The 24471-nt window shown below is 48.0% G+C and overlaps 2 protein-coding genes across 2 annotated transcripts in view; both read left to right on the forward strand.

The window, feature by feature from the left end:
- The window catches only part of KCNJ6 (potassium inwardly rectifying channel subfamily J member 6), a 253462-nt gene extending 229707 nt beyond the window's left edge, over positions 1–23755 (forward strand). The window contains exon 4 of the mRNA XM_058661627.1: positions 21871–23755. Coding sequence (XP_058517610.1) covers positions 21871–22196 — 326 coding nt within the window. The 3' untranslated portion in view covers positions 22197–23755. The remainder of the gene's footprint in view (positions 1–21870) is intronic.
- On the forward strand, positions 14566–14941 carry LOC131479896 (E3 ubiquitin-protein transferase RMND5B-like). The gene has a single exon (XM_058661628.1). It carries the CDS (start codon positions 14636–14638, stop codon positions 14921–14923), a length of 288 nt encoding a protein of 95 aa, XP_058517611.1. The 5' UTR covers positions 14566–14635; the 3' UTR covers positions 14924–14941.
- Positions 23756–24471: the final 716 nt, after the last annotated feature.

A 24471-nucleotide genomic window follows, 5' to 3' on the forward strand; every position in this document is an offset into this window, starting at 1 on the left:
AGCGTTTCAATTTTAGATAAAAGCGACAACAAAAGGGGAGGGGAGTCACAAAAGGAATGGAAGGGGGAAAAAGCCAAGAGCACGCATGCATAAACCCACAGGCGAGGCTCGCTGCAGCAAAGTGGGGCCGTTAGAAGCTGTTTGTACTGCCTTCCCCAAGCGCCCAAGCGAGCCTCTTGGCCAGCTGATCCTCTCAGTGGGCCACGGGGGCTAAATGTGCCCCGTGAGAGCCGGGCACAGAAGCTGCATACCCAGGCCCTAGGTATTGCCCTGGAGAAGTCACCAGCTCTCAGGGTGTGTGCCCACCCGCCCTCACCCACCCCTTCCATGCCACAGCAGGCTGCCACTTGGTGCAGGTGACAGGCTAAAACCCAGCAGGGTGGCAGACTTTGCCAACTTGCTGGATGGATTCCTGCCACTGGACAGTCTGATACAGGGTCAGCCTGGCCAGGAGCCACTGCAGGCACTGTTAAGAAAGCGCCTGCATTGGGGACCAGTGGATGCAGTGATGGGAATGGGAGCTCGCAGCACTGGGCATATGCAGCGCTGCCTGTGGCTTCCTGTCGTAGATCCGCCATCACCAACACTGCTGTTTGGGGACTGCGTCATCCTTTGCTTGACAGACTTGTCCTGGCCCCCAGAAGCTGTTGGCCAGAGATCCTGATCAGTGCCCCTTAGGTGGAGCTGAGGGAACCAAGCAGCGTGGCAGTAACATTGGCGCGTGTGCCCAGAGGTCTTAGCCAAAGCGAAGCCTGACCTGAGGCTGGACCACCTGCCCTGAGCCGCATGCGGGCGTGTACCCCACCTGGTGGTGAAACGGCCGAACGACCCTGCCCCAAGCCCGCAGGTTAGGTTCCCTGGACCAGATGTTTTAGTCGCATCCCGGGCCTCATCGCCGCACATCACCCCTTGCCTTGTGACGTCTCCTCCGCGGAACATTTAGGTGTTTCCGCTGCAGCTGTCATCGCTCAGACTGCAGATGAGAAGCGATGTGGGTTTGGCTTGAGATTTGAGTTGACTCAGGTTTAACCTGAACACCTGCTATTGGCCGGCCACCGGATAGAGCAAACTGAAGGGGAGCCACCTGTTGGGGTCGGGGAGCTGAGTGTTGAGGGCTCCCAAAGGGAAGCAGACTCCCAAAGGGCTGTTGCCTGATGACTTCCATGAGGACTTTGGGGAGGAGTGAGGTGGGCGTGTGGCCCAGGGCAGAGCATGCTGAGCAGAGACACGGGAGCAGGCAGAGCAGCCCAGTAGGAGAGGCAGGTGCGAGGTCAGAGGCACCCCACCAGGAAGGGAGGGTCTCCGGGCCCTGTGAGGGCTGCAGGAAGCAGCAGCAGTGTCCAGTCAGGAGAGCAGGGTGTGGGATGTGCCTGAGGCGTGTCCAGGACGAGGCAGATGCAATGCTGGGTTGGGGGAAGCCCTGGGCAGCCTGGGGAGTGGGAGGGTGGAGCCAGGGCACCCGGCTGCGAGGGCCCAGGTGAGAGGTGATGGTGGGGCAGCCTGTGGTGGCAGTGAGTCCGGAAGCGTTGAGCTGGGCTCTTCGCAAGCAGCAGCACGCCCTGCCCACCCACACCCAGAAACGCCCGTTTTCACTCAGTGCTCCCCGGCCCAGCTAGAGAGGAGGCACACGAGGGCACAAGATGTGGCAGAGGCTGAGCTGAAAGTCACACCACAGGGCAGACAGCTGGCCCTTGCAGAAAAGCAGCCACAGAACTGAGCGGCGCCGACACGTCTGGGGCCTGGAGACAAACCTTGTGCCCGGGAAAGCGGGGCCTGTGACTGCAGAGGGCGGTTGGGTGGGCTCCAAGGAGTTCCTCCCGGAACGAAGACAGGGAAGGCTTGTCTGAGTATGAGAACGAAAACTGTAAAAGTCCTCGAAGAAAACACAGGGTTGTAAAAGTCCTCGAAGAAAACACAGGGTTAGGTCCTCACAGCCTTGGACTTGGGAATGGGGACTTAGAAAAGCAGGGCACAGGGGCTAAATAGACTCATCTTCCACCTGCAAGTGCCGACACCCCATATGGGCACCCGCTCATGTCCCAGCTGCTCCACTTCCCATCCAGCTCTATGTTTATGGCCTGGGAAAGCACTGGAGGATGGACCAAAGCCTTGAGATCCCGCACCCACATGGGAGACCCAGATGTGTAGCAACTAGGACACGAACAAGTGCCCACATGTGATCCTGGCACTTGTAGGGGCAGAATTAGACAACTGAGCCATCACACCAGGCACTAAGTTTTTTATTTCTAATTGAGGCAGTTTTCGTAAGCAGTGTAGTCCTGAGACAGTTCTATCTCAACAAAATCGTCAAGCTTACTGGTGTAAATGCATGGCATTACGGTTTTTTTCGTTATTACATTTATGATGGTGATGATCTTTACATAGTTGATTAGGTCACAAAGGGTCAAGGGCTACAGGAAAGTGGGTAAGACCATTGCTTCCACATTTTTTTCTGTATCTGGGATAAGGTGGGAGATAAAGGGAGAAGCCCCACCCAGCCTCCCATCTCAGGGTCCCCGACATGGGCATGCTCCAAGAGCAATGCTCAAGTGGTTTTGATAGTTCAGCAGTTCTGAATTGCTGCCAGTCTCACCACTCCAAGCACGATGAAATCTCTCCAGAATCTAGTGGCTGACATAGTCCACCTTAGTCTCCGTTTCCCAGATTTTCACTGCCAACACGTGGCTGGGGTAGATGATTGACTTGTTCTGTCCTCCGTCTGCTGCTGTACCAGGTGTCCTCTGCAGGCAATGCATGAAGGTCGTTGCTATGTGTTTGTGTCTCCGCTCCATCTGCCTGCCTCCCCCTGCTCGGGTCACTCGCCTGTGTTCATCTCCCAAGAATCCACCCGAACCTTTCCCATCACATCGTTGTTTCCTCTCTCGTTCCTTTCGGCTGATAGCCTGGTGTCTCCATACATCCTGCTCCTGGAAACGAATTCCTCTTCACTTCTTTTCTACATCTTCTTTATTTATTTGAAATGCAGAGTGACAGAGAGATTAGGAAAGAGGAAGAGAGCGATCTTTTATCCACTAAATGACCTATACGACCATGGCAGCGGGCGCCTGTCCAGATCCAAGAGCCCAGAACCACATCTGGGTCTCCTGCACGGCGCAGCAATCCAAGGACGTGGGCCATCCTCTGCTGCTTCTCCAGGCGCATTGCAGAGAGATGGAAGCACAGCAGCAGGGACCCAACCTGGCTCTGCACTATGGGAGGCCAACACTGCAAGCAGGGATTGAATCTGTCATGTCACAGTCCCAACCCCTCTCCTTCATGACTTAAAATACATGTCTCACTCCTTAAGATTCTGTCTTCTTAAATGTTAATTTAGGGTTCATTTTCTAAGAATTACTTCAGTTTCATCCAAGAGTTTTGATCTGTAGATTTTTTTATTATGTTTCAATTCTAGGAGTAGTTTCACTGTCATGATATTGGATCGTTAATGAATACATTGTTCAGCCATGGCTTTACTTTCAAAACCATAGTGTTTCATTAGTCTCCTTCGCTGCTGGCTTCTAGCATCAGCTGCCTTGCCATTTCTTTAGAATCTATCTAGACTTGTTTGCCAATGTGCTACGTGGGCAGAGTCTCAAATACTCTGCAGGTGATTAAAAAGAATGCAGTCCCAGCCATTGGGTGCAGTGCTGGACATGCCTGTTCTCATGATGTACATGAAGATACACACACACACACACACACGCTGAGTCAGTCATGGGTAGAACCTCTGTTAGGAGGGAAAACATGTCCGCTTCTTGTGGTAGTTTTAATAACCTTTTCCTCTAGTGTGAGATTGTGTAATTAGCGTTGGAGGGATTCACTTTATTCCCTTGGGAACGTGCATTCTGGGACTGTGCTGGGCACAGACAGAGCAAGGCCATTAAAGGGAAAAAGACATCCAACTGGCAGGCCCACAGTGCCTCACAGGTGAATTCACAACATGGCCTCTTGGCTGTGATGCGCCCCCATCCTCAGACTCCTATTTGGGGTACAGTGTGGAAGACAAAATTAGCCTTAACACCAGCCTGCAGACCATGGCACCCTGATTCAACTGGCATGCACCAGTATGGGGTTTCTTATTTCCACTGCTTGGCAGACAGTTGTGTTCTGGGGCACAGATCCTGGTGCAGGGGGCCAATCCTGGTCAAGTGGAAGGGTTTCAGCTAGTGAAGAAAATGGGGGGTGGGGAGAGACTGCAGGTGACCACCCGTGGATGGCCACCTGGACGGTGAGCTCTGCACAGCAGTCCCATCCCCACGGCCAGGCCCACACAGCAGCTGCTGCCTTTCTGGGGTCAGCATGGCCCTGGCCCTGCAGCTCCCTGACTTTCTTGCCTACACTCCTTTTCTCTGGCTTCTCAGGTCCCGGTAGCTGTGTTTCCTTCACAGACTCGGCAGGTTGGGCAACGGAGCAAGTGCAGTGTGAGTTCAACAGACCCCGCACTGGCACCCCTCTGGTCCATGCTCTCTGGTGTCACTGGGCCCTGGCAGTGAGGACAGTGCCCAGCAGCTCAGAGAGAGGGGGTGCTGGGGTGCTCCGTGCTGCCACAGACATGCCTGGCTTCAGCACCTTTTCCATCCCCAAGGGCGCAGCCCCTGGCGTAGGGGTGGCCTGCTGGGTTTCTTTCTCTTTTCATAGAACCCACTGGGAAGAGAAAAACAGAAGGGGAAGAGGAGAAGGGAGGAAAAAGAAGAAAAGGAGAGAGAGGGGGAGGAGGAAAAAGCGGAGAAGGAGGAGAGGCGGGGGAGAAGAGGGGAGAGATGGAAAGAAAAAGATCTCCAGCCCTACCATCCTGTTCTGCAGAGCTTTTTGAAGATTCATTTATTTGTATTTAAAAAGATTTTACAGAGACAGAAAGATTTTCCATCTGCCGGTTTACTCCCTTGAATGGCAGCAATGGCCGAAGCTGAGCTGCTCTGCTTTTGATTGGAAAGGCAGATTGGTGGAAAGAATGATCTTCCATCTGCTGGATCACTCCCAGAATGGCTGCAACAGCCAGAGCTGGGCTGATCCAAACCCAGAAGCCAGGAACTTTTTCTGGGTCTCCCACATGGATGCAGAGTCCCAAGGAGTTGGGCGACCCTCTGTTGCTTTCCCAGGTCATAAGCATGGAACTAGATGGGAAGTGGAACTGCTGGGACACAAACCAGTGCTTATATGGGATGCCAGTGCTTGCAGGTGGAGGATTAGCCTATTGAGTCATACATCAGCCCCAACCTAGGCAGTTCTGTGCTGTGAGTATTACAGGGGTCAACAACGTGCCTTATCGGGTGGAAAACAGCCAAATTTTCCCACATCAGCCCCACAAGACACAGCAGCGGCCCACGGAGCCTATCTCTGCTCACCACCTCACCAGCTTGCAAAACCCCCATGTGGACTCGAGCCTGAGTGGGCCTCAGAGCAGGGCCATCCTGGGAGATACTGGGTGGCAATGGTGTGGCCTGCCCTCTAGGTCTGTCTTCCTGGGCGGGGGCGGGGGGGACACCGGCATGTATGATGGAGAGAGACCCACTCCTGTGTTCTGGCAACACCAGCCAAATTCAGAAACAGGATTAGTCCTGGCTTCATTCTTGACCCTGTCCAGCCTCTCTTCCACCTCAACTTTGGGCTCCAGCTGCCCAACACATGGGAGTCATGGTGTCCTTGGGACTCCATGGTCCCCTCTGAGAATCAGGGGAGGCCTCTAAACCAAGCAACCAGCTTTCCAGAGGCAGAATATCAAACAAATCATCACTGAAGTTCTCTATATTTAAATGAGATTATTCACTCCGCGAAGAATTTTCACCTCCTCCCTCTTGTCCACGTCCACATCTCCCTGTCACGTCCAGCACCTCCTAACACAGAGAAACGCCACAGCATCTGTGGAAGGAATCACCAAGTTTAATATCACACATTTCTTGGAAGAAAAAGGCTCTGAAACTCTCGTGAGGAGCCGCCAGTGAACCCAGCCCACCCGTTTATAAATAGCCACAGCTTTGGTGTGCGCGTCGCGTTCCTCCTTCAGGAAAGCAATCCAGCACGTGCTGGGGAGGGTGCTGACGCAGGAGGCGGGAGTGTGCATCACTGTCGCAGCTGCACATGAGCTCACACACACGCACTCACACACAGACACACGCACACAACAGATACACACGCACGCACTCACACACAGACACACGCACGCACTCACACACAGACACACGCACACAACAGATACACATGCACGCACTCACACACAGACACACGCACACAACAGATACACACGCACGCACTCACACACAGACACACACACACACTCACAGGAACCCACACACACTCAGACACATGCACAGGCACCCACACACATTCACTCATACATACTCACATATTCATACACACATGCACACTCACAAACATCTGCACAATGAGCCATGCTCGGACATACAGACACACAGTCACACTCTCTCACTCACACTATCATATGCTCAGACATACAGACACACAGTCACACACTTGCATACACACTCTATCACACACTCAAACATACACCCACACTTACATAACTCAGACATACACACTCACACAGATACCCAGTCACACACACTCACATACACATTCTATCACACATTGAAACATACACTCACACACACTCCCTTTCTCACATACTTGTACATTCACGCTCACTCATACACACACACTAGCTGGAGTGTGAAGACAATGTGTTCAAAGACTGGAGGACGCGTGTAGCGACACCCACGAGCTCAGTCCAGATCTGTGGGCCTGCTCTCGGTCCCTCTCCCAGCTGCACTTCCTGTGTGCTACCTTGGCAGTCTCTCTCAACCCCTCGGGTTCAAGTTCAATGGGGATGGACTAACATCCTTTCCTGTAGTGCCCATGGCCTCTGAGGGTGTCTGTCATTAACAGCTTCTGTGTCTAACCATGAAGAGGCTTTGGGAAGGTGTCTGTGACTGGCTTGGCCCCAAGCATGACAGGGTGGCTTCCCAAGGATGCTTAGCGGTACAAACCCCAAACGCCCACTCCTTGTGTCACTTTCACAGTGAGTGAGTGAGTGGCTGCCAGGTGAGATGAGAGTGAAAGAACCACCAACCTGTGCTTTGTGGAATGTTGCAGGAAGTCAAAGCAAACACAGAAAGGGGAGCGGAGTGCACGGAGCCCCACTGATCAAGGACACACTGAGTCAGTGCTGCCACAGCATCTAGAAGACAGAAACACTGAAGAAATGCTTGCTCGTTGCTGGGTTGAATTTTTTTAACAATGAACAACCAGAAGTATGAAGTGCTATGCCCAATGCTATGCATCCCAGGTTCAATGGCTCACCCCAAAACAAGGCAGGATGTCTCATTCAGGTTCTGGGAGGTGGTGAAGGTACTCCAGCCAGAACTGCCACCTGGTAGTCTCCAGTCTGGCCCCCAACCCTTCCAGGGGTCCCCACAGTGAAGGCTTCTTAAGTCCATGGGGTCATGGTATCACTGCTGGGTGAGATGACTTTACATGTTGTGTCCTGTCTTTCACATTAGGGAGTTATTCAACCAAATTTTTCTAGAAGCTTCTAGAACTAAGAAAATGGAAAATCTTGCATCACTATGATGGGTCACATGTTATTACTCGGTGCAGCCGAGAACAGAAAACATACACTGCACAGTGACAAGGGTAGGATAATTTGATGAATACTTTTGTTCAGATTACCAAACTAGAGGTATAATCAGGTGGACATTAGGATGGAAAGAGACTGTGAAAAGGGGAACTATACCAAATACTGGCTGAAGTCATCTAACCCCATCCACCCAGGAACTGCAGACCAGTGGAGATGGAAGCTTCCCTGAAGCACTGAGCACATCTTCCTTATTTTCAAGCACATTTGGCAGCTGGATTCCACTGCCAATGACTTGGCCTGTGCCCCACTTGAGTATTTTGGTCCCTCCTCTCCTTTGTCCCAAAAAGGGTGTGTGCATTTACAGGTTCTAATCTGCTGGCACTGCCCAGGCAGCCTCCCTTCCCACCCTAGTGCCCTGTGCCTCCTGGCAGTGACCTCTTCACACGCTAGCTTCCATCACTGTCTGCATTCTCTCGGCTCATCGCCTCAGCTCAGACCTTTCCAAAAGTCCCCAATTTATTGCTTTTATCCACAAAATCCATCATTTCCTTCCTTCACATCCTCCTTGATCCAGATCAAGTTCCATGGCCCAGGAATTTAACCTAATTATTTCCAGGACCTTAACTTCTCCATTTTGCTCTTGGTTTTGTTGCTGTTGCAGCACCTGAAAAAATGTCAGCTCTGGGTGATCTGGATGATGCCAGCCACTGACCTTCTGTGGTCCTCGTTGGGCAGCTGATCTTTGTGAGCTAATTCCATGCACACAGTGTCTCATTACACATTCACAGAAGCAAGCCTCACGTGAATATTCAGTAGCATCCTGTAATTCCATCCTGTTTTTCTGGCCAACTAGCTCTCCCAACTTCCACAAGAGCTTCTCTAGCCTTCCCCATTCGTTCTTCTCAGCAAATAAAAAAAAAAAGAAATCAATGAAAAACTATTAACTCCTCCTAGTTGATGCCCCAGAGCATGCAGAAAGCCTACAAACCTTTCCCCACCGCAGAAGAGGAGGTGCCCTGTATCCCAGAGAAATCAGATCCTCTCTCACCTGTAAACCAGGTAAACCCACCAGCCCTGCTCCTCCAAGGCCATTCTGGGCTAGCGCTAAAATTCACACATCCTAAGAAGCCAGAACATTCAGTCACCCAAGACACTATTGCAAAATCCCAAGGTCTTGCAAAAAAAAAAAAAAAAAAAATCACTAAGTTGGGCCTGGCCCAGTAGCCTAGTGGCTAAAGTCCTTGCCTTGAACACCCTGGGATCCCATAAGGGCATCAGTTCTAATCCTGTCAGCCACTTCCCATCCAGCTCCCTGTTTCTGATCCGGGAAAGTAGTCCAGGATGGCCCAAAGCCTTGGGACCCTGCAGCCATGTGGGAGACCCAGAGGATGCTCGGGGCTCCTGGCTTCAGATTGGCTCAGCTCCAGCCATTGCTGCTGTTTGGAAATAAATCATCGGACGGAAGATCTTCCTCTCTGTCTCTCCTCCTCTCTGTATATCTACCTTTCCAATAAAAATAAATAAATATTTAAACAAATCACTAAGTCACTCAGGAGCAGAGAACTCCCAAGTCAAATTACTATTAATTACAACAACAACAAAAAAAACCCCTGAAAATTGCATTTGAAAGATTGCCGGCTAAAATGAACTACACCTTCACAACAGAGGGATGTATTTCACAGCTTAGAATTGTGAAGTATTAAATTGAAAAAGAAAACTAAGAATTGGTTCTTGTCATCTACCCAAAGGGAGGTAATGCAAGGTGGTGAGGGCTGGCACAGCAGGTTAATCCTGCTTTCTACGTGCGGGCATCTCATGTCTGCACCAGTCCACAGCCCCGCTGCTCCACTTTCTGATCAGCTCCCTGCTTGTTGCCTGGACAAGCAATACAGGATGGCCCAAGACCTTGGGACCCTACATCCATGTGGGAGACCCAGAAGAAGCTCCTGGCTCCCAGCTCGGCTCTGGCCTTTGCAGCCAACTGGGGAGTGAGCCAGCAGATTAAAGACCTCTCTATCTGTCCTTCTCTCTCTGTAAAATATGTCTTTCCAATAAATATAAATAGAATCATAAAAATATCTAAAGTGTTCAGGTAGAAAGCACTACCTCCAGAAGGACTCTTGCCTGTTTATGACCAAGCAGAGCTTGCAAGGAGCAGGTAAGAGCAGGAAATCCATGTCTGATGCAAATGGTTCAAGGGCTAGACCTCCAGAGATTTACAACTGTCCCACGAGAAGAGAAAGCCTTATTCAAAGCAGACACACCTGATAAGACCTTGGGGAAGAGTCAGTGCACCTGCAGTACTAGAATACACAGGACACATAGATTGTAATACACTGGGAGGTGGCTAAGTAACACAATGGGTTAAACTTGAGACACCAGTATCCCACATGGGTGTCGGTTCATGTCCTAGATGGTCCACTTCCCATTCAGTTCCCTGCTAATGCTCCTGGAAAAGCAGTGGAAGATGGCCCAAGTGCTTGGGCCTCTGCCATCCATGCGTTTCTCTCTCTCTCTCTCTTTCTCTCTCTTTCTCTCTCTCCCTCTCTCCCTCCCTCCCTCTCTCTCCTCTCTCCCTTTCTTTCTCCCTCCCTCTGCCAACTCTGCCTTTCAAATAAATATATCTTTATTTTTAAAATAAAACAATGTAATGTACCGTATTAGCAGAATGCAGTGTCATGGTAGAAAGCTTGAGGTATAGTAAGGTCAACAGATAGGAAGAACTGGCCATTGGAAGAACTGGTCTCCACTATCCCCAAGAGCAGACAGCATGCTTGATTGAAGATCCCTCCTGTGCATGGATTTCAAATATGCTTTATTCCAAAATACATTTTTAAAGACTTTTCTCAACGCTATTTTATCAATCTTTAATTTTGTTCGTTTATACTTACTGATGCTTTTGTTCTTAGTTCCTTTTTCTTTTAAAGAGTTTATTTTAAAGTTCTGAAAGTCATAAACTTACTTTTCTTTATTTCAAAGGCAGAATAGCAAAGAGGAAATCACATATCCTCCATTCACTGGTCCACTTCTCAAATGCCTGAAACAGCCTTGCTGGGCCAGCCAGGACATAGCACGGAGAAAGGAACCCACCCAGATCTCCCACATACAGGGCAGGGACCCCAAGTGTTCAGACAGGACCTGCTGCATCCCGCATGCATTGGCAGTGAGCTGAATTAAAAGTAGGTGTGGGATTGAATCCCAAGAATTCTCGTATAGAATGAGAGCATGCCAAGCAGCAGCTTATCAAGTTGTACTACTACACCTATTCCTTGAACTCATCTTTTAATTCCATTTCCTACAAGTGTTTGGAAGTGCCCTAATACATGACTAAGTCCATAAGCACAGTGCATCAATCCACACATCCAATCCATGAAAACAGACACACAATCCATCAATCCACACACATACAATCCATCTATCCACACACACACAATCCATCTATCCACACACATACAATCCATGAATCTAGACACACAATCCATCAATCCACACACATACAATCCATCTATCCACACACATACAATCCATCTATCCACACACATACAATCCATGAATCTAGACACACAATCCATCAATCCACACACATACAATCCATCTATCCACACACACAATCCATCAATACACACACATACAATCTATCCACACACATACAATCCATCTATCCACACACATACAATCCATCTATCCACACACATACAATCCATCTATCCACACACATACAATCCATCTATCCACACACATACAATCCATCTATCCACATACATACAATCCATCTATCCACACACATACAATCCATCTATCCACATACATACAATCCATCTATCCACACACATATAATCCATGAATCCAGACACACAATCCATCAGCCCATACACACAATCTATCAATCACACACAATCTATCCATCACACATACAATCCATCAGCCCATACACACAACCTTTTCCTGGCTATGGAAATGCTACTGTTCAAACTCAGCCCATTGGTAACACGCTGTGACCCAGAATCCCGGAACGTGCTGTTCCCACTGTCTCGAAGCCTGTTCTGCCTCTGCAGGCACACTGACTGCTGGAGCTGGAACACGCTGGTCCTGCCTCCCAGAAAGAACAGTGAGAGGGGAGGGAGGAGGAACAGAGCATTGCTGTTTGCCTCCACCATGTCTTTAAAAGGCAGAGTCTAATAGATGACTAAACCACGGGAATATCACATCCCCCACCGCAAACAAACTGGAGGTGTGAATAGAAAATTGATGAGAAGCTCCTGCTAAAAATCTAGCAGTCAGGGCAGAACTGGGGCACTTGCTGGTCCTGTGGACACCCACAGAGGCAGCATGGCGGGGGGTGGTTATTCTGCCACACCAAGCTTTCATTTGTTCCTGGAAGTGTTTGCTTCTCAGTCAACATCCAAAGCCCATACTTGAAATGTCAGCCACCCCTGGGTTCCTTTTTTTTTTTACCATAAATGGCTTAGAAGGAGGAATGCAGAGATTAACTGATACATGCACTTTAAATCAAGACTTCAGAAGTGGATTTAGACTGAAGGAAACTCACGGCTAGCGGTATGACGCACGCATTTCAAAGGATGCACTAATTCAGAGGGCTTCTCTCATTTTCTATAAGCAAAACCATGCTTTTGACAAATCAGGAAAGATTCCAAGAGGAGAGGCAGCTTCTGCTGGCTTTAGTCAGAAGTAGGGCTTACCCCAATTTCCTGAACTGTTCACGGTCACATAGCCCATGAAAGGATGCACACCCTGGCCAGATGCAAGGACGTTGCGAGACATTTCTGGCAATGTAAAGGTCTACTAGGTGGGAGAGTTCTAGAAAAGTCAGCTGACTCAATACACTCTATTTGCTTGTCCAGTCACCTCCAGCAAGGGAACAGCAGGGCCTCGGGAAACCACCCGATGCCCAACTCCCTGAAGCTTTTCCAGGGCAGCCTGGGCGGAACTCCTTGGAACATCTCAGACAAGGCCTCTGGCCTGAACGTGGTTCAGCCAGTTCACATCATCGAGGTCAACAGAGCTGTCCAACCACTCAGAAAGCACATGAGATTTTTCCAGCATGTTCCCAGCATTTCAATCTGAATCTGCACTCCTTACATGGCCATGAAGCAGGCAAGTTTGCTTTGAGAAAGGTACTCCAAGAAGCGTAGGGGACAAACGGAATAAAACAATTAAGTTTGTATTAGTAAAATGCTCTTGAAATCTTCATTTTTATTTTCTTTAATTTTATTTTTGATGATGTCTGCATAGCTGCTCAACACAGGAAGGACTGAGGGTTAGGGGAAAGTGGATGTGATCATTGTTTCCAAATTTTATACTATTCCTTCTATCACAAAGTTTAGGTACTAAGATGTCATAACCATTTCTTTAGATTTTTTTATTACATTTGATTTTATGACACAGTTTCATAGGCTCCAACCGCTCCCCGTACCCTCCCCGCATGGTGGATTCCTCCACCTTGTTGCAGTATAACAGTTCAAATCCAGTCATAATTCTTTCATTGCAAGCATGTACTTTGCATAGTGTCAAGCATCTTATTGCCCAGATAAATTCAACAGCTTCTTGGGGAGACCCTCTCTGGTCTGAAGGCAGAGCTGGCAGAATATCATCCTGACCCATTAAAAGCCACAACATAACATCAACAATGGTTTACAACCTTATGGAGTTGATTGACATGATATTGAGTGACCAATAAGATTAGAAAATGCAAGTTCTTAACCACATCCTGTGATTACTTCATTGACATTTCAATTTTAGTCTATACACAACTGGCTTCTATACACCTTAATATGTTTATAGAGTACTATTCAGCTATCTCATGTCTATTTTCATTTTTGTGGCAACCATTATTTTTGTAATGAATGCTTCCCCTGGACTTTTTGAAACTGCCACATGTGAATGCAGCTCCGTCACCCAGTCCTTCTGGAGTTTGAGTCTATCTGCAGCAGTCTTGTTTCTCTACACACTACTGAGTTTTGGTTTCAAATTCTTTATACTTGGGTTATTTGTTTGCTTGGGGGAAAAGAAGGAGGAGGAGAAGCAGAAGATGAAGATGAAGAAGACTTACTACCCAGCAAAGGTCTCCCTGGGCTGCTTCTTACCTCACCCAACAGCCCGACTCCCTGCTTTGGGAAGGGCACCTGTCAATAGTCTGGAAAACATTTTTTGTGGCGAGGAGAGAAGGTAGGAAGTTTAGCTGTTGCCTTACCATTAACTTCCAGAAGCATTTCAAACACTAACCAATTGTCTGTTCTTCTAGACAGACAATTAACAATGCAGGAGTATAAACAGATCCTTAGAGAAAAGAAGTCTTAGAACTCTTTGACCACATTGGACTCCCAAGGTACAGCATGAATGCAAACATGTTTATGGCTAGTCCAGGACTAAGCCCCGCTTCATTCTCTAGTCCCCCGGGTATCAGACAGATTCACAGCTCTGGAAGAAGCCATGCAGCAGGTGGATGTGGTCTGTTCACTTCCACCTAGTCAATTACAGTTACTAAATGCAGTGCTGGGAGCATGCATCCGGTACACAGGCAGACAGATCTCAGCCCATGGAGCTAAGTCACTTTCCTCGGGGTTGATGGCTTGCGCTCCTTCAGTTTATGGTGTTTTATCTACAATAGGTGTGGGAACATCCTTCACTTCCTCTCACTGTTCACACAGCTACTCAGGACCAAACTTGAGGACAAGGAGACCTGTAGGTCCCAGGGTAGTACCAGCAGTTTCCATGAGGTACCAGCTCTACCTTGGTTTGCAATTGGTGTCACCTCAGTCCAGAGCTTGCTTACAAACATCGAGAGACCTCAACACGCACAGCACCTCTCTCAGCCCCGCCCAACTTCAATCCAGCTAAAGGCCTTCTGGTCTCCTTTGGAAGCCTTTCCGGCTGCCCCAACCCAGAGTCAACCCACTGCTTTTGAACGGGAAAGCGTTCCCTGTGAGTTGCTCATCTTAGCCCTGCTCAAATGCAGCCTCTTTGTACTCACTGCTGGGACTTTCTGTGGAGTCTCCACTCAGTGTCAGCTTTGCCTCTGGCTGCGTGGCGCTACCGGTGCTGATGAACATCAAGGCTGTGATTGAGCAGCGGCAGTGCAGCGGGGTCTGGAGCCACAAGGATGAGTTGCTGATTGAGACTGAATTAGGCATGAAGTGCTGGTACCACTCGGTGTTTGCCTGCCCCATCCTCCGCCAGCAGACCTCGGATTCCAACCCTCCGATCAAGCTCATCTGTGGTCATGTGATCTCCCGAGATGCCCTCAACAAGCTCATTAATGGAGGAAAGCTCAAGTGTCCCTACTGTCCCATGGAGCAAAATCCAGCTGACGGGAAATGCATCATATTCTGATTCCTGCCCTTCACTGGGTGAAGGCTGTATCTCTGCATTTGGACTTACTTAGTTTTACTTCCCCAAATCTATGTGGAGCACCTAACATGTTCCAGCCAGCAACTAATTCCAGAAAGAGCAACCTAGGTGCTACTCTGCTGTGTTCATGCTCTCTCAGGGAACGCATGCAACACAGTACAACTGCAGCAAGAGCCACAGAAAGAAGTGGAGTGAGATGGAAGTAGGGAGGGAGTCTCTGCAGGGGAGAGCTGACCCAGAGTGAAACAGGGAAGACCCCCTTCAAGGAGGCAGCTTACCCTTGAGCAAGGCTAAGTCCACCTAAGAGGAAAAGGAAAAATGGATGTCAGGTGGGTGTGAGTACAATCCAGGTGAGGGGAGCAGAACCTGGAATGACCGCTGCTGGAATTTAGGGTTTTATTCCAGGAGCAACGGCCCTGATCAAAGCTTCTTTGTGCAGGGGACACTAAGGAGCAGAGAGGAGCACGGGACAGCTGACCACCGGGAGGGCAGCTGACCATCAGAAGTGGTGGCATGGTGTGACATCATTTGATCGGTGGAGATCTTCCCTGAGTACATTTGCCTCTTTTCACTCCCCCAAGCCCTGAGCATTACACAGGTCACTGTTGCTGTTCCGGTGCCCACTGTATTCTGGGTTACAGTCACCAGAGCCCTCTGCCTAATGGACCCACTGACAGAGGGGCACTGGAGCTCCTGACCTATACACGTGGGTGGAACCCTCACTTCTGGGAGAAAACACGCACTGTATTGCATTCACATGCAATACAGGTGTGCACATACATTCACCCCCTAATATGAATGCACACACAGGCACATGTGTGCCTGTTCTAAGACAGGTGCACACACACACACACACACACACACCCTGAGGCCCCCGGACCACCAATGTGTGTATATGTTCAAGGCTGCCCCACAATGTCTGAAACCTGCACAGGTGGCCCTCAAGTCCCTGACATTCTCAAATTCTCTCTCAAAGCCTCAGGGATTTGCTTCCAATTTGGCTGTCTTTCCACACTCCAGCAGACCCAGGGCAGGGGGCTCCGAGCCCCTTCTTTAAAACCAGAAAAGTATCAATATCCAGGCCATCCCTAGCCATGTTCCCAGCCGGCTGGCCTCTCTTCCATCTGCGTTTCTAGTATGGCAGGAGCCATGTATTCTCAATAACTCCTCTTCTGAAACTCCCAACTCCTTCCTCTTGTCTCTCAATGACTCTTTGCTGTTATAACCGAAAGCCCTATTTGCAGGCCCCTAGGTCAGCCATGGCTTTGCTGTGTGCAGTTTACAGTACACCCCGGCAGAGAGATGATCCCTTCAGTGCAGCTTCTCACTGTCCATCCCACGAAGCATTGCTTGGAGGATGGAAAGACACTGAGCAACAAATAGACCATCAGGATTAGCAATACACCTGTTAACTACCCAAACTACCTCTCTTTGCCTACTTATTTGTTCTTCTAGGAAATTCTAGACTCCTATCCCCTCCCTCTCTGTTTCTCCCTCTCTGTAACTCTGACTTTCAAATCATTTTTTAAATATGGCAAAGGAAATAGAAACAAATGAACCCAACTCATGACACAATGGATAATGATTTTTAAAAAGAAAGTTATAGTAGCCTTGAATTTGAGCTCCAGATAAGAAGTTCTTGGGAACACAATTGGTGCTGCCATTCCCAAACTGTTTGATGAGTGTATTAAGCTAGAACCAATGATAGATGTATAAACCATTGGGTTGTGCAAGTTCTTACTGTTGGAAAAGAGTTCCACATATAGAATTGCACAATCAGAATGAGAGAAGCCACAGAATCCTTTAGTCTGAGGATCGATTTCAAGGTTTCCTGTGACTTCTTAGGATAGAAATGAAGGTCAGTGGATACTACCAAGCTATTTTCTCGAGACGACAGCCAGTGTCCCAGATTCAGAAATGGATGAAGCAGCAGCATCACAGAGGACAAGGCGGACACGGAGATTGAGGAGGGGAGCTGGCAGGGGGCAATGGCAGGTAGAAGAGAGAGCCCACCTGGAGAAGGTAAAGGGTGGCCAGTGCTTCACCTCCCAACACACACAATATCCTGTTGATAGATGTTACCAGCTGTTAGATGTGAGGTGCTGTAGGAGTGGTGAAGATCAAAATTAGTACATAGTCCCTGTCTTCCAAAATAGAGATAGTAGTGTGGTGATAGGAGCCTTGGTCCTCCCCCCATGATGGGGCCTTTTAGCTCCAGTTTAAGACCATAGACCTCAGGCCCGGCGGTGTAGCCTAGCGGCTAAAGTCCTCGCCTTGAACGCCCCGGGATCCCATATGGGCGCCGGTTCTAATCCCGGCAGCTCCACTTCCCATCCAGCTCCCTGCTTGTGGCCTGGGAAAGCAGTCGAGGACGGCCCAAAGCTTTGGGATCCTGCACCGGCGTGGGAGACCTGGAAGAGGTTCCTGGTTCCTGGCATAGGATCGGCGCACATTGGCCCGTTGTGGCTCACTTGGGGAGTGAATCATCGGATGAAAGATCTTCCTCTCTGTCTCTCCTCCTCTCTGTATATCTGACTCTGTAATAAAAATAAAAATCTTTAAAAAAAAAAAAAAAAGACCATAGACCTCAGGGCTTGAACAACAAGCATCGATTTTCTCACAGTTCTTCATTTGGTGATCTGAACGCAGCTGCAAGCATGTTTGGTGTTTGGCAATGCCTCTCTGCCTGACTTGAAAACAGTGGCCTCATCCCATGTTGTCCCAAAGCCAGTACACTGCACGCTTGTGGAGGAGCAGGGAGCGAACCCCTCCTTCTCTTCCTCTTCTTACAGTGACCTATGGGTTTAGGGGCCCATCCTTATAAGCACTCATTTAACTTCTTCTCTGCCAGGCTCAGCCTCCAAGTCCCATAAGAGTTGAGGTCACAGCTTTTTACAGTTTTAACCTAAGAAATAGAAGTTGAACGTGCACCCTCCAGTCCATACCACTGTGACCCAGGAAACTTCCCTTCACCTCACTCTCCCTTATCCTGCACTCATGGATGACAGGGACCATAGCCACATCCCCTGCTGCTGTAGGAAAGTTAACACTCATAGAATATCCAGTGCCTGGTCTAAATAGAATAAGCACTCACTAGATTATATTCATGACTTACTTCAATATCTGATTTATAAAGCTGCCTGTAACCTTGCTAGAGAAGAATTAGGAGCACAAGGGCACCAAAAAGATATCTTTTCATAAGACAGTAAAACTTTGTGTAGCTCAGTGTGGCTTTGCATAGCTGGACCTCTCTGACCTCCCAATACTTGGGTGAGAAAGGAAACCCGATTGTTTATTGGAGAGATTTGACCCTGACGAGGTGTTTGTTGTACCTAAATGACCAGCAGCCAGCAATGCCTACTGGCTCACACCCAATTTGGTAACACAGGGCTCCATTCTGTTTATTTTTCACACAGTGCTTGGTGACTCAATAGCATTGCTCTCCCACCATAACACATAATTTCCATGAACTTTTTGAAGACCCCTGAAAGATAACGTGGCAATTCTACAAATCTGATTATCGGCCCCTTTGCCAAGGTCTTGGGTGGTGGTTGCTGTTTGTGACTTTCCTGAGCTCATTCTGTGGTATGACCACTGACGTCTCTGCTCAGTTACTCAGTGATCAGCCAACTATTACAAAAAGATTTCTTGAGAAGCCTGGAACAAACAGGTCCCCCAGTCTTTGTCGAAGGTCTCTGTGCATGTTGACATGCGTCCCCAACATTCAGTCATTCATTTCACAACTCTGTGTTCACCTTCACCTCCTGGGTGTGCAGAGCTTCGAGGTCCACCGGAGGTAACAAACCAGTCAAGCTTCTCAGGGAGTGTACATACCCCACATGCACATCAGGCCTTCTGCGGTCAGCACCAGGGCTTTCCAAAACTTGATGTCTTTCCCCTCGTTTCACTTCTCTTTTTTGTATTAACTTGCTATTTTCCCCCAAATGTTATCACTGCCCAAGGAAGTTGCAGTATAAAATAAATGCTGCTGGTTTTGGAAAGGAATCTATGAAGATAGCTGCTGTGGCTGGCACTGTGGCTGAGCAAGTTAAGCCATCACTTGTGATGCCAGCTTCACATATCAAAGTGCCCGTTTGAGTCCTGGCTGCTCCATTTCCCATCCAGTTCCCTGTAGAAGATACCCTAGTTCTTGCTCGGGTTTGTTAGTGAGATTTAGACATCTCTCTTGAGCAAACACTCCTGGAGTTAATTTACAGAGCTCTGAAGAGATTCCTGATGCTCACTCGGTGTTTTGTGGAGGATGGGGTTTCAGACAGCTTCAATCCGTCCTTCAAGATGACATCCTTTCAAGGTGCCTTTGACATCTTTTCACACTTCTATATCAAAGTGTCTCTCTCCTGGTAATTCCAGTAGGCTGTAAAAATCTTCCTTCAGATATCAATTTTCATAATGATTTTTGTTTCTAGTTGTGTTTGGTTATTGGCACATCCAGAAATATTCCATAATTCAACTGCTAAACAATTAGCAACAATTGTTTAGCATCGTAACTTCCCAGAAAATTGATCATTGTTGGAGGAAACAACAGAATAACCAGAAAATCAAACAGAAGTCCAAGGAAGGACATCCACAGGAGTCTTTGGGAAAATTCCCACATATTCCTGAGTATCTAGAGGATGATGCGCATATTTGAGTAACACATGCCATCTCTATTTCTAGCCACTTTATAAAGAATATGTGCTTCTTCTATGAAAAGAGATTTTTAAACTATTTGTTTTAATGACAACAGAGACAGAGATCTTTCCCATCTGCTAACTTACCCTCTGAATGCCCACAGCTTCTGGGACTGGACCAGGTTGAAACCAGAAGCCAAGAATTCAATCCATGTCTCCTACATGGGTAACCCTCAAACTTGAGCCAATAGCTACTGCCTTTCATGGTGTGCGTTAGCAGAGCCCTGCATGTGGAGCTGGAACTCAAACCCAGTGAACCTAATAGTGGACGCATGAAGCTCAACAAACCACTTAACCACTGTATCAAACACTCACTCCACCGTAACACTCACTAACTTCCCAAGGAGATGCTTTGTCCACTCCACCTCTGACTTGGTGTTTGTGCCTCATCCTGTGCCCGTATGTCCCTGTCAGCCCATCTTCCTCTACCACTCCCAAGCACGGTGAAAGATTAATCCAGAGGAGAAATATCACTTGAGAAACAACAATAAGGCCATGTCTGGACATTCCTTCTAGATTTTGAAAGCTTGAGACCCTGAACAGTTTTTGTGGGCCAGTCAGGGGACCACTGAAGAAGGGCGGATTCTGGTTTTGAGATTAGGAGGAAATGCACAGATGAGGAGTGCGGTCTGTGCGCTCTGCCAGCTGCAGCCGGGCCAATCGCTTTCATCCCTGGAACACAAATTTCTTCTTCTAGACACAAGGAGCAAGAGCCACGGTGCTGGAACACTGTGTCGCCCCGAGCCCTTCTGTGTAAACACCCCCATGCATTCTCTCCTTCCAACCCCACCCACACTCAGCACAGACCAGATGCACTGCACATATTATTGGTTGTCCTAGCAGATGACATACTGACTGACTGCTTGGTCCCCCAGCTGCTCCACTGAGAGTGAACATGAGCCATACAGGAATTTCATGAGTCCTTGGTAGTTTTGCCTTTGTAGCTTCCTTATGTCATTTTTGTTACATTTTTAAATGAAATTATGCAACTATGTTGGTATAAAGATAATTATATCTTTATAATTGAATTTTATTGGTGGTAAAAGCCTATACATTGGTGTTTTGATTTCTATAGAATTCTTGAATTTTCTGTTTTTAATATTTATGTTAATATGAAGAGAACGGATTTCGTGTACTCCATGATATGGTTCTAAGAATAGAAGGATATTCCTCTTCCTCACTTCTTGCTCCCTCTGTTCTGGTTTTCTTCCTTTTAATTTCTGCAATAACATGCTTTCAATTGGTAATCACAGATATGACACTTGACTACATGTAATGGTCCACAAGCAAAAAAAAAAAGTTTCTTCTCCCTAAAGTTCTTTTTTGTTCTGATCGTAAAGGAACCTGAGGTATTTCTGTGGACTGTTGAAGTAGCGTGGGCTGGGATCCGCACCACTTCCTGAGGGCAAAGCGAGTCCTGAAGGGGTGATTCAGCCGACGCTCCTGTTTGCTGAGAGCTGTTCCAAGGGTGCTCCTCAGCTTCAGGAAGAAATATACACTGGCATTTTCCACATTTCATGCAACATCTGTTGCCTCATTTTCATAGCTAAGGAGATGAGTGGGGCTCCCCTCATTCTGCCATTTCACATTCCAAAGAAAGCTGCTTCTACTCCAACACAGCCTGTGGCTCACATGATTTTGTCTAATTGGGGCGGGGGCAAGGTTTCCAACATTTTAGAAGGAGGAAACATCATTGAAGTCCAATATTATTTCGGAATATGAGCAATGATCCGCAGCAGGCCCAGGGAAATGCAAACTCCATGTAGGTACCCCTTTCAGCCTCACTTGGGGACCGCCTTCCTGGCCCACATGTCATGGGGTGTTAGGACAGCACCAGTCCCTGTCCTCCAGCTTACAGGCAGCCTACATGGCACCCCATCAACCAAACTCCAGACCAAGTCTGTGACCAAAACATTCACATCCCCTCCAAACTCAGTGGAAGCTAACAGCAGTGGGCAGCTCTAGGCATGACTTCAATAGACGAGGTCTAGCCACATAGGTCTGTGTGTCCTATGTACATAGTCACACTTGCTTTCCCGTAGGTATGCACACGTCAGGTGAGCCAAGATGTTCTCATTGTTCCTGGGGACTCCACCAAGCAGCCTGGAATCTCCAAGGCACATGAGTGTGTGTCTGTGGTGTTACCGACATTTCCTGGCTTGCAGCACTTGGACAGATTTCAGCTGCATGAAAATGCCACACTCGCACCTACTCATTCCTCCACTCTCCTCTCCACAGGGATGACGTGCCAAGCCCGGAGCTCCTACATTACGAGTGAGATCCTCTGGGGCTACCGTTTCACACCCGTCCTGACGCTGGAGGACGGATTCTACGAAGTTGATTACAACAGCTTCCATGAGACCTATGAGACCAGCACCCCTTCTCTCAGTGCCAAAGAGCTGGCTGAGTTGGCCAGCAGGGCAGAGCTGCCCCTAAGTTGGTCTGTGTCCAGCAAACTCAACCAACACGCAGAACTGGAGACCGAGGAGGAAGAAAAGAACCAGGAAGAGCAGACGGAAAGAAATGGTGATGTGGCAAACCTGGAGAATGAATCCAAAGTGTAGGGGCCTCGCTGGGCACCCCTTCCTTTCACCCTTGACAAACCTTTCCTCATCTCTCATTCTCTTTCTCTTAACTGTCTCTCTTACTTGGTTCTTCCTTCCATTTAATTTTGATATTGCCGGGAAAAAAAATCTTCAAGGTGTAAAATATCTACCTGCCCTCTCTTTGATATCTAGACGGACAAGGTAGACATGGATTTGGTTAAGGTGCAATGCAATGTGCCCACCTTTGTGGCCCAAGCCTGGTCTCCTCCTAAAACATCGCATCTAACTCCTGCAGATTTAAACTATGGACCTACATGTGTTGCACAGTAGCAGATCGCTCACAAGGGTGTGTCAACTATTCTACCTGGGATGTGACAAGTAAGGTCACTGGTGCCTATCTTCTCATGCAGCAGGTCATGGCTTAGAGCCCTCACTGTCTAGATCCCAACACCTGACATCCACAAGGGACAAGGTGCTTACTCCAGGTGGGCATTGCAGTTACAGGACCCACGACAGCAGAGACAAGCCCCTGTACATACACACACCTTATGCCATCCTTTCCTTTTTGCAGTTAGTCACCGCACCCAGCATGTACAGAAGTCCCATAGAACAGCTCTTCTGAATAATGTACATAGATGTTTCATTAACGTAGGCTTAAAATCTGTAGCTTAGGAAATAAGCAAAAACAAACCAACAACAATAACAAAAAAAAAGACTCCAATGTAGTTATTTCTGTTTTGATATCTGTGTTTCCCAGATTCTTTTGAACCCATTGACTGCTGGTCTTTAATCGCATGGCCTTGTTCCAAGTCCCAGACTGGCAAGCCCATAGGGTACCTAATTGCTCCTTCATCAGTTCTTTCATCCAATCTAATAAGCCATAGGTCTGGGGTGCATTGGGAAGGCCAGTAGATGACAAGGCCCCCCACCAAGATGCTGACATTCTATGGAACATTTACCAAATGGAGGTCCTAAAAATTGTTTAAAAAGACAGCAAGGGTCTTGCCAACTAGCCTGGGGAGCACATTCTCTTGCATGTCACTAATGATGTCTTGATGCATCTCACAAGAGCTCTCACCCTTTGTGGTTTAATAGTGTAGGAGACTTCTCTGCAAAACCACTGACCCTCCAGCTGTTCCATTCTGTGAATGATAAACTGCAGACCGTTAAAATGAGACATGGTAAGTGAACAGGTGATGGTTTGAGTCTAAAGCTACAAATCTGGGGAGGCACACAGTGGGTGACACAAACTGTTCCCTGGGACCTCTCAGACTCCCTCAGGAGCTCCAACAAGGACGTCTTGCCTGTACCTGGGGGCTCTTCCATCACATGGGGACTTTTGTATTCCTCAACATTAAACATAAAAAATGAACAGAGTTCAATACTGAAAGATGAAGTCAGCAGTCTTGGTGACTAGCTGCGAAAATGCTCCTGGATGTGCCACGAGTTAAAAATCAAATCCAAAGTGTCTCTCGTTCTAAAAAGGACAAAAGAAAACACTGCAGCCTTAACTCACTTCAATCTGTGAAGATTAATGCAGAAAAGCAGAGATAAAGAAAGGGAAGGGAGGAAGAAGGGAGAAGGAAGGAAGGAAAAGAGGGAGAAAGAAAAGAAAGAGAGATAGTTTGTGCTGAAAATCTAAATTTTGAAATGGGAAAAAATGGGAACAGGAAAAGAATCTTGAACAAACTTCAGGGGCAGGTGGAGATTTTGCACTGTGACAGATCTGACACACCAATTTTGTGTTTATAAACTGTTTGCTCTTTAACACTGTTGCCCATCATACATATTCATTGAATGGATCCAGTTTATTTCCAGCTCCTGCAGCTATGCTCAGTTTGCACCACGGCTTGGGGACCTTGTCTACTGGGAAGGTCACCCTGAAGAGATGCGGCAAGTGGCTCTTCCATTTAATGCTGGAGTCTCTTCTCCTACTTCTGAGATTCCGCATCAAGCAAACCATTCCTTGGCTCTGACTTGAAGGAAAATAAAACTCTGGGCCAGCATGTCACATTTTGCACTGAATATATGTTGAACCATGTATCCACTCCACACACTCTAAGGAGAAGGTGGCAGTTGAGGAGAAAGGGGTCTGTAGCACTTCCTGCGAGGCTGTGGGGCAGATCCCACGCCTGACCTCACTGTGGCCTTATGATGGCTTTGGCTGCCAGACCTGCAGCATTACCTGGGTAGCAAAAGACAGAATCAGGGCTGTGAAACACCTGTTAATTTAGCTCCTCACAACTCCCTTGGCCTTTGAATCCATTATTAAGGTATAAAGGACAACCCACAT

This window comes from Ochotona princeps, chromosome 3, assembly GCF_030435755.1.
Source record: "Ochotona princeps isolate mOchPri1 chromosome 3, mOchPri1.hap1, whole genome shotgun sequence".
NCBI classification, from domain to species: Eukaryota; Metazoa; Chordata; class Mammalia; order Lagomorpha; family Ochotonidae; genus Ochotona; species Ochotona princeps.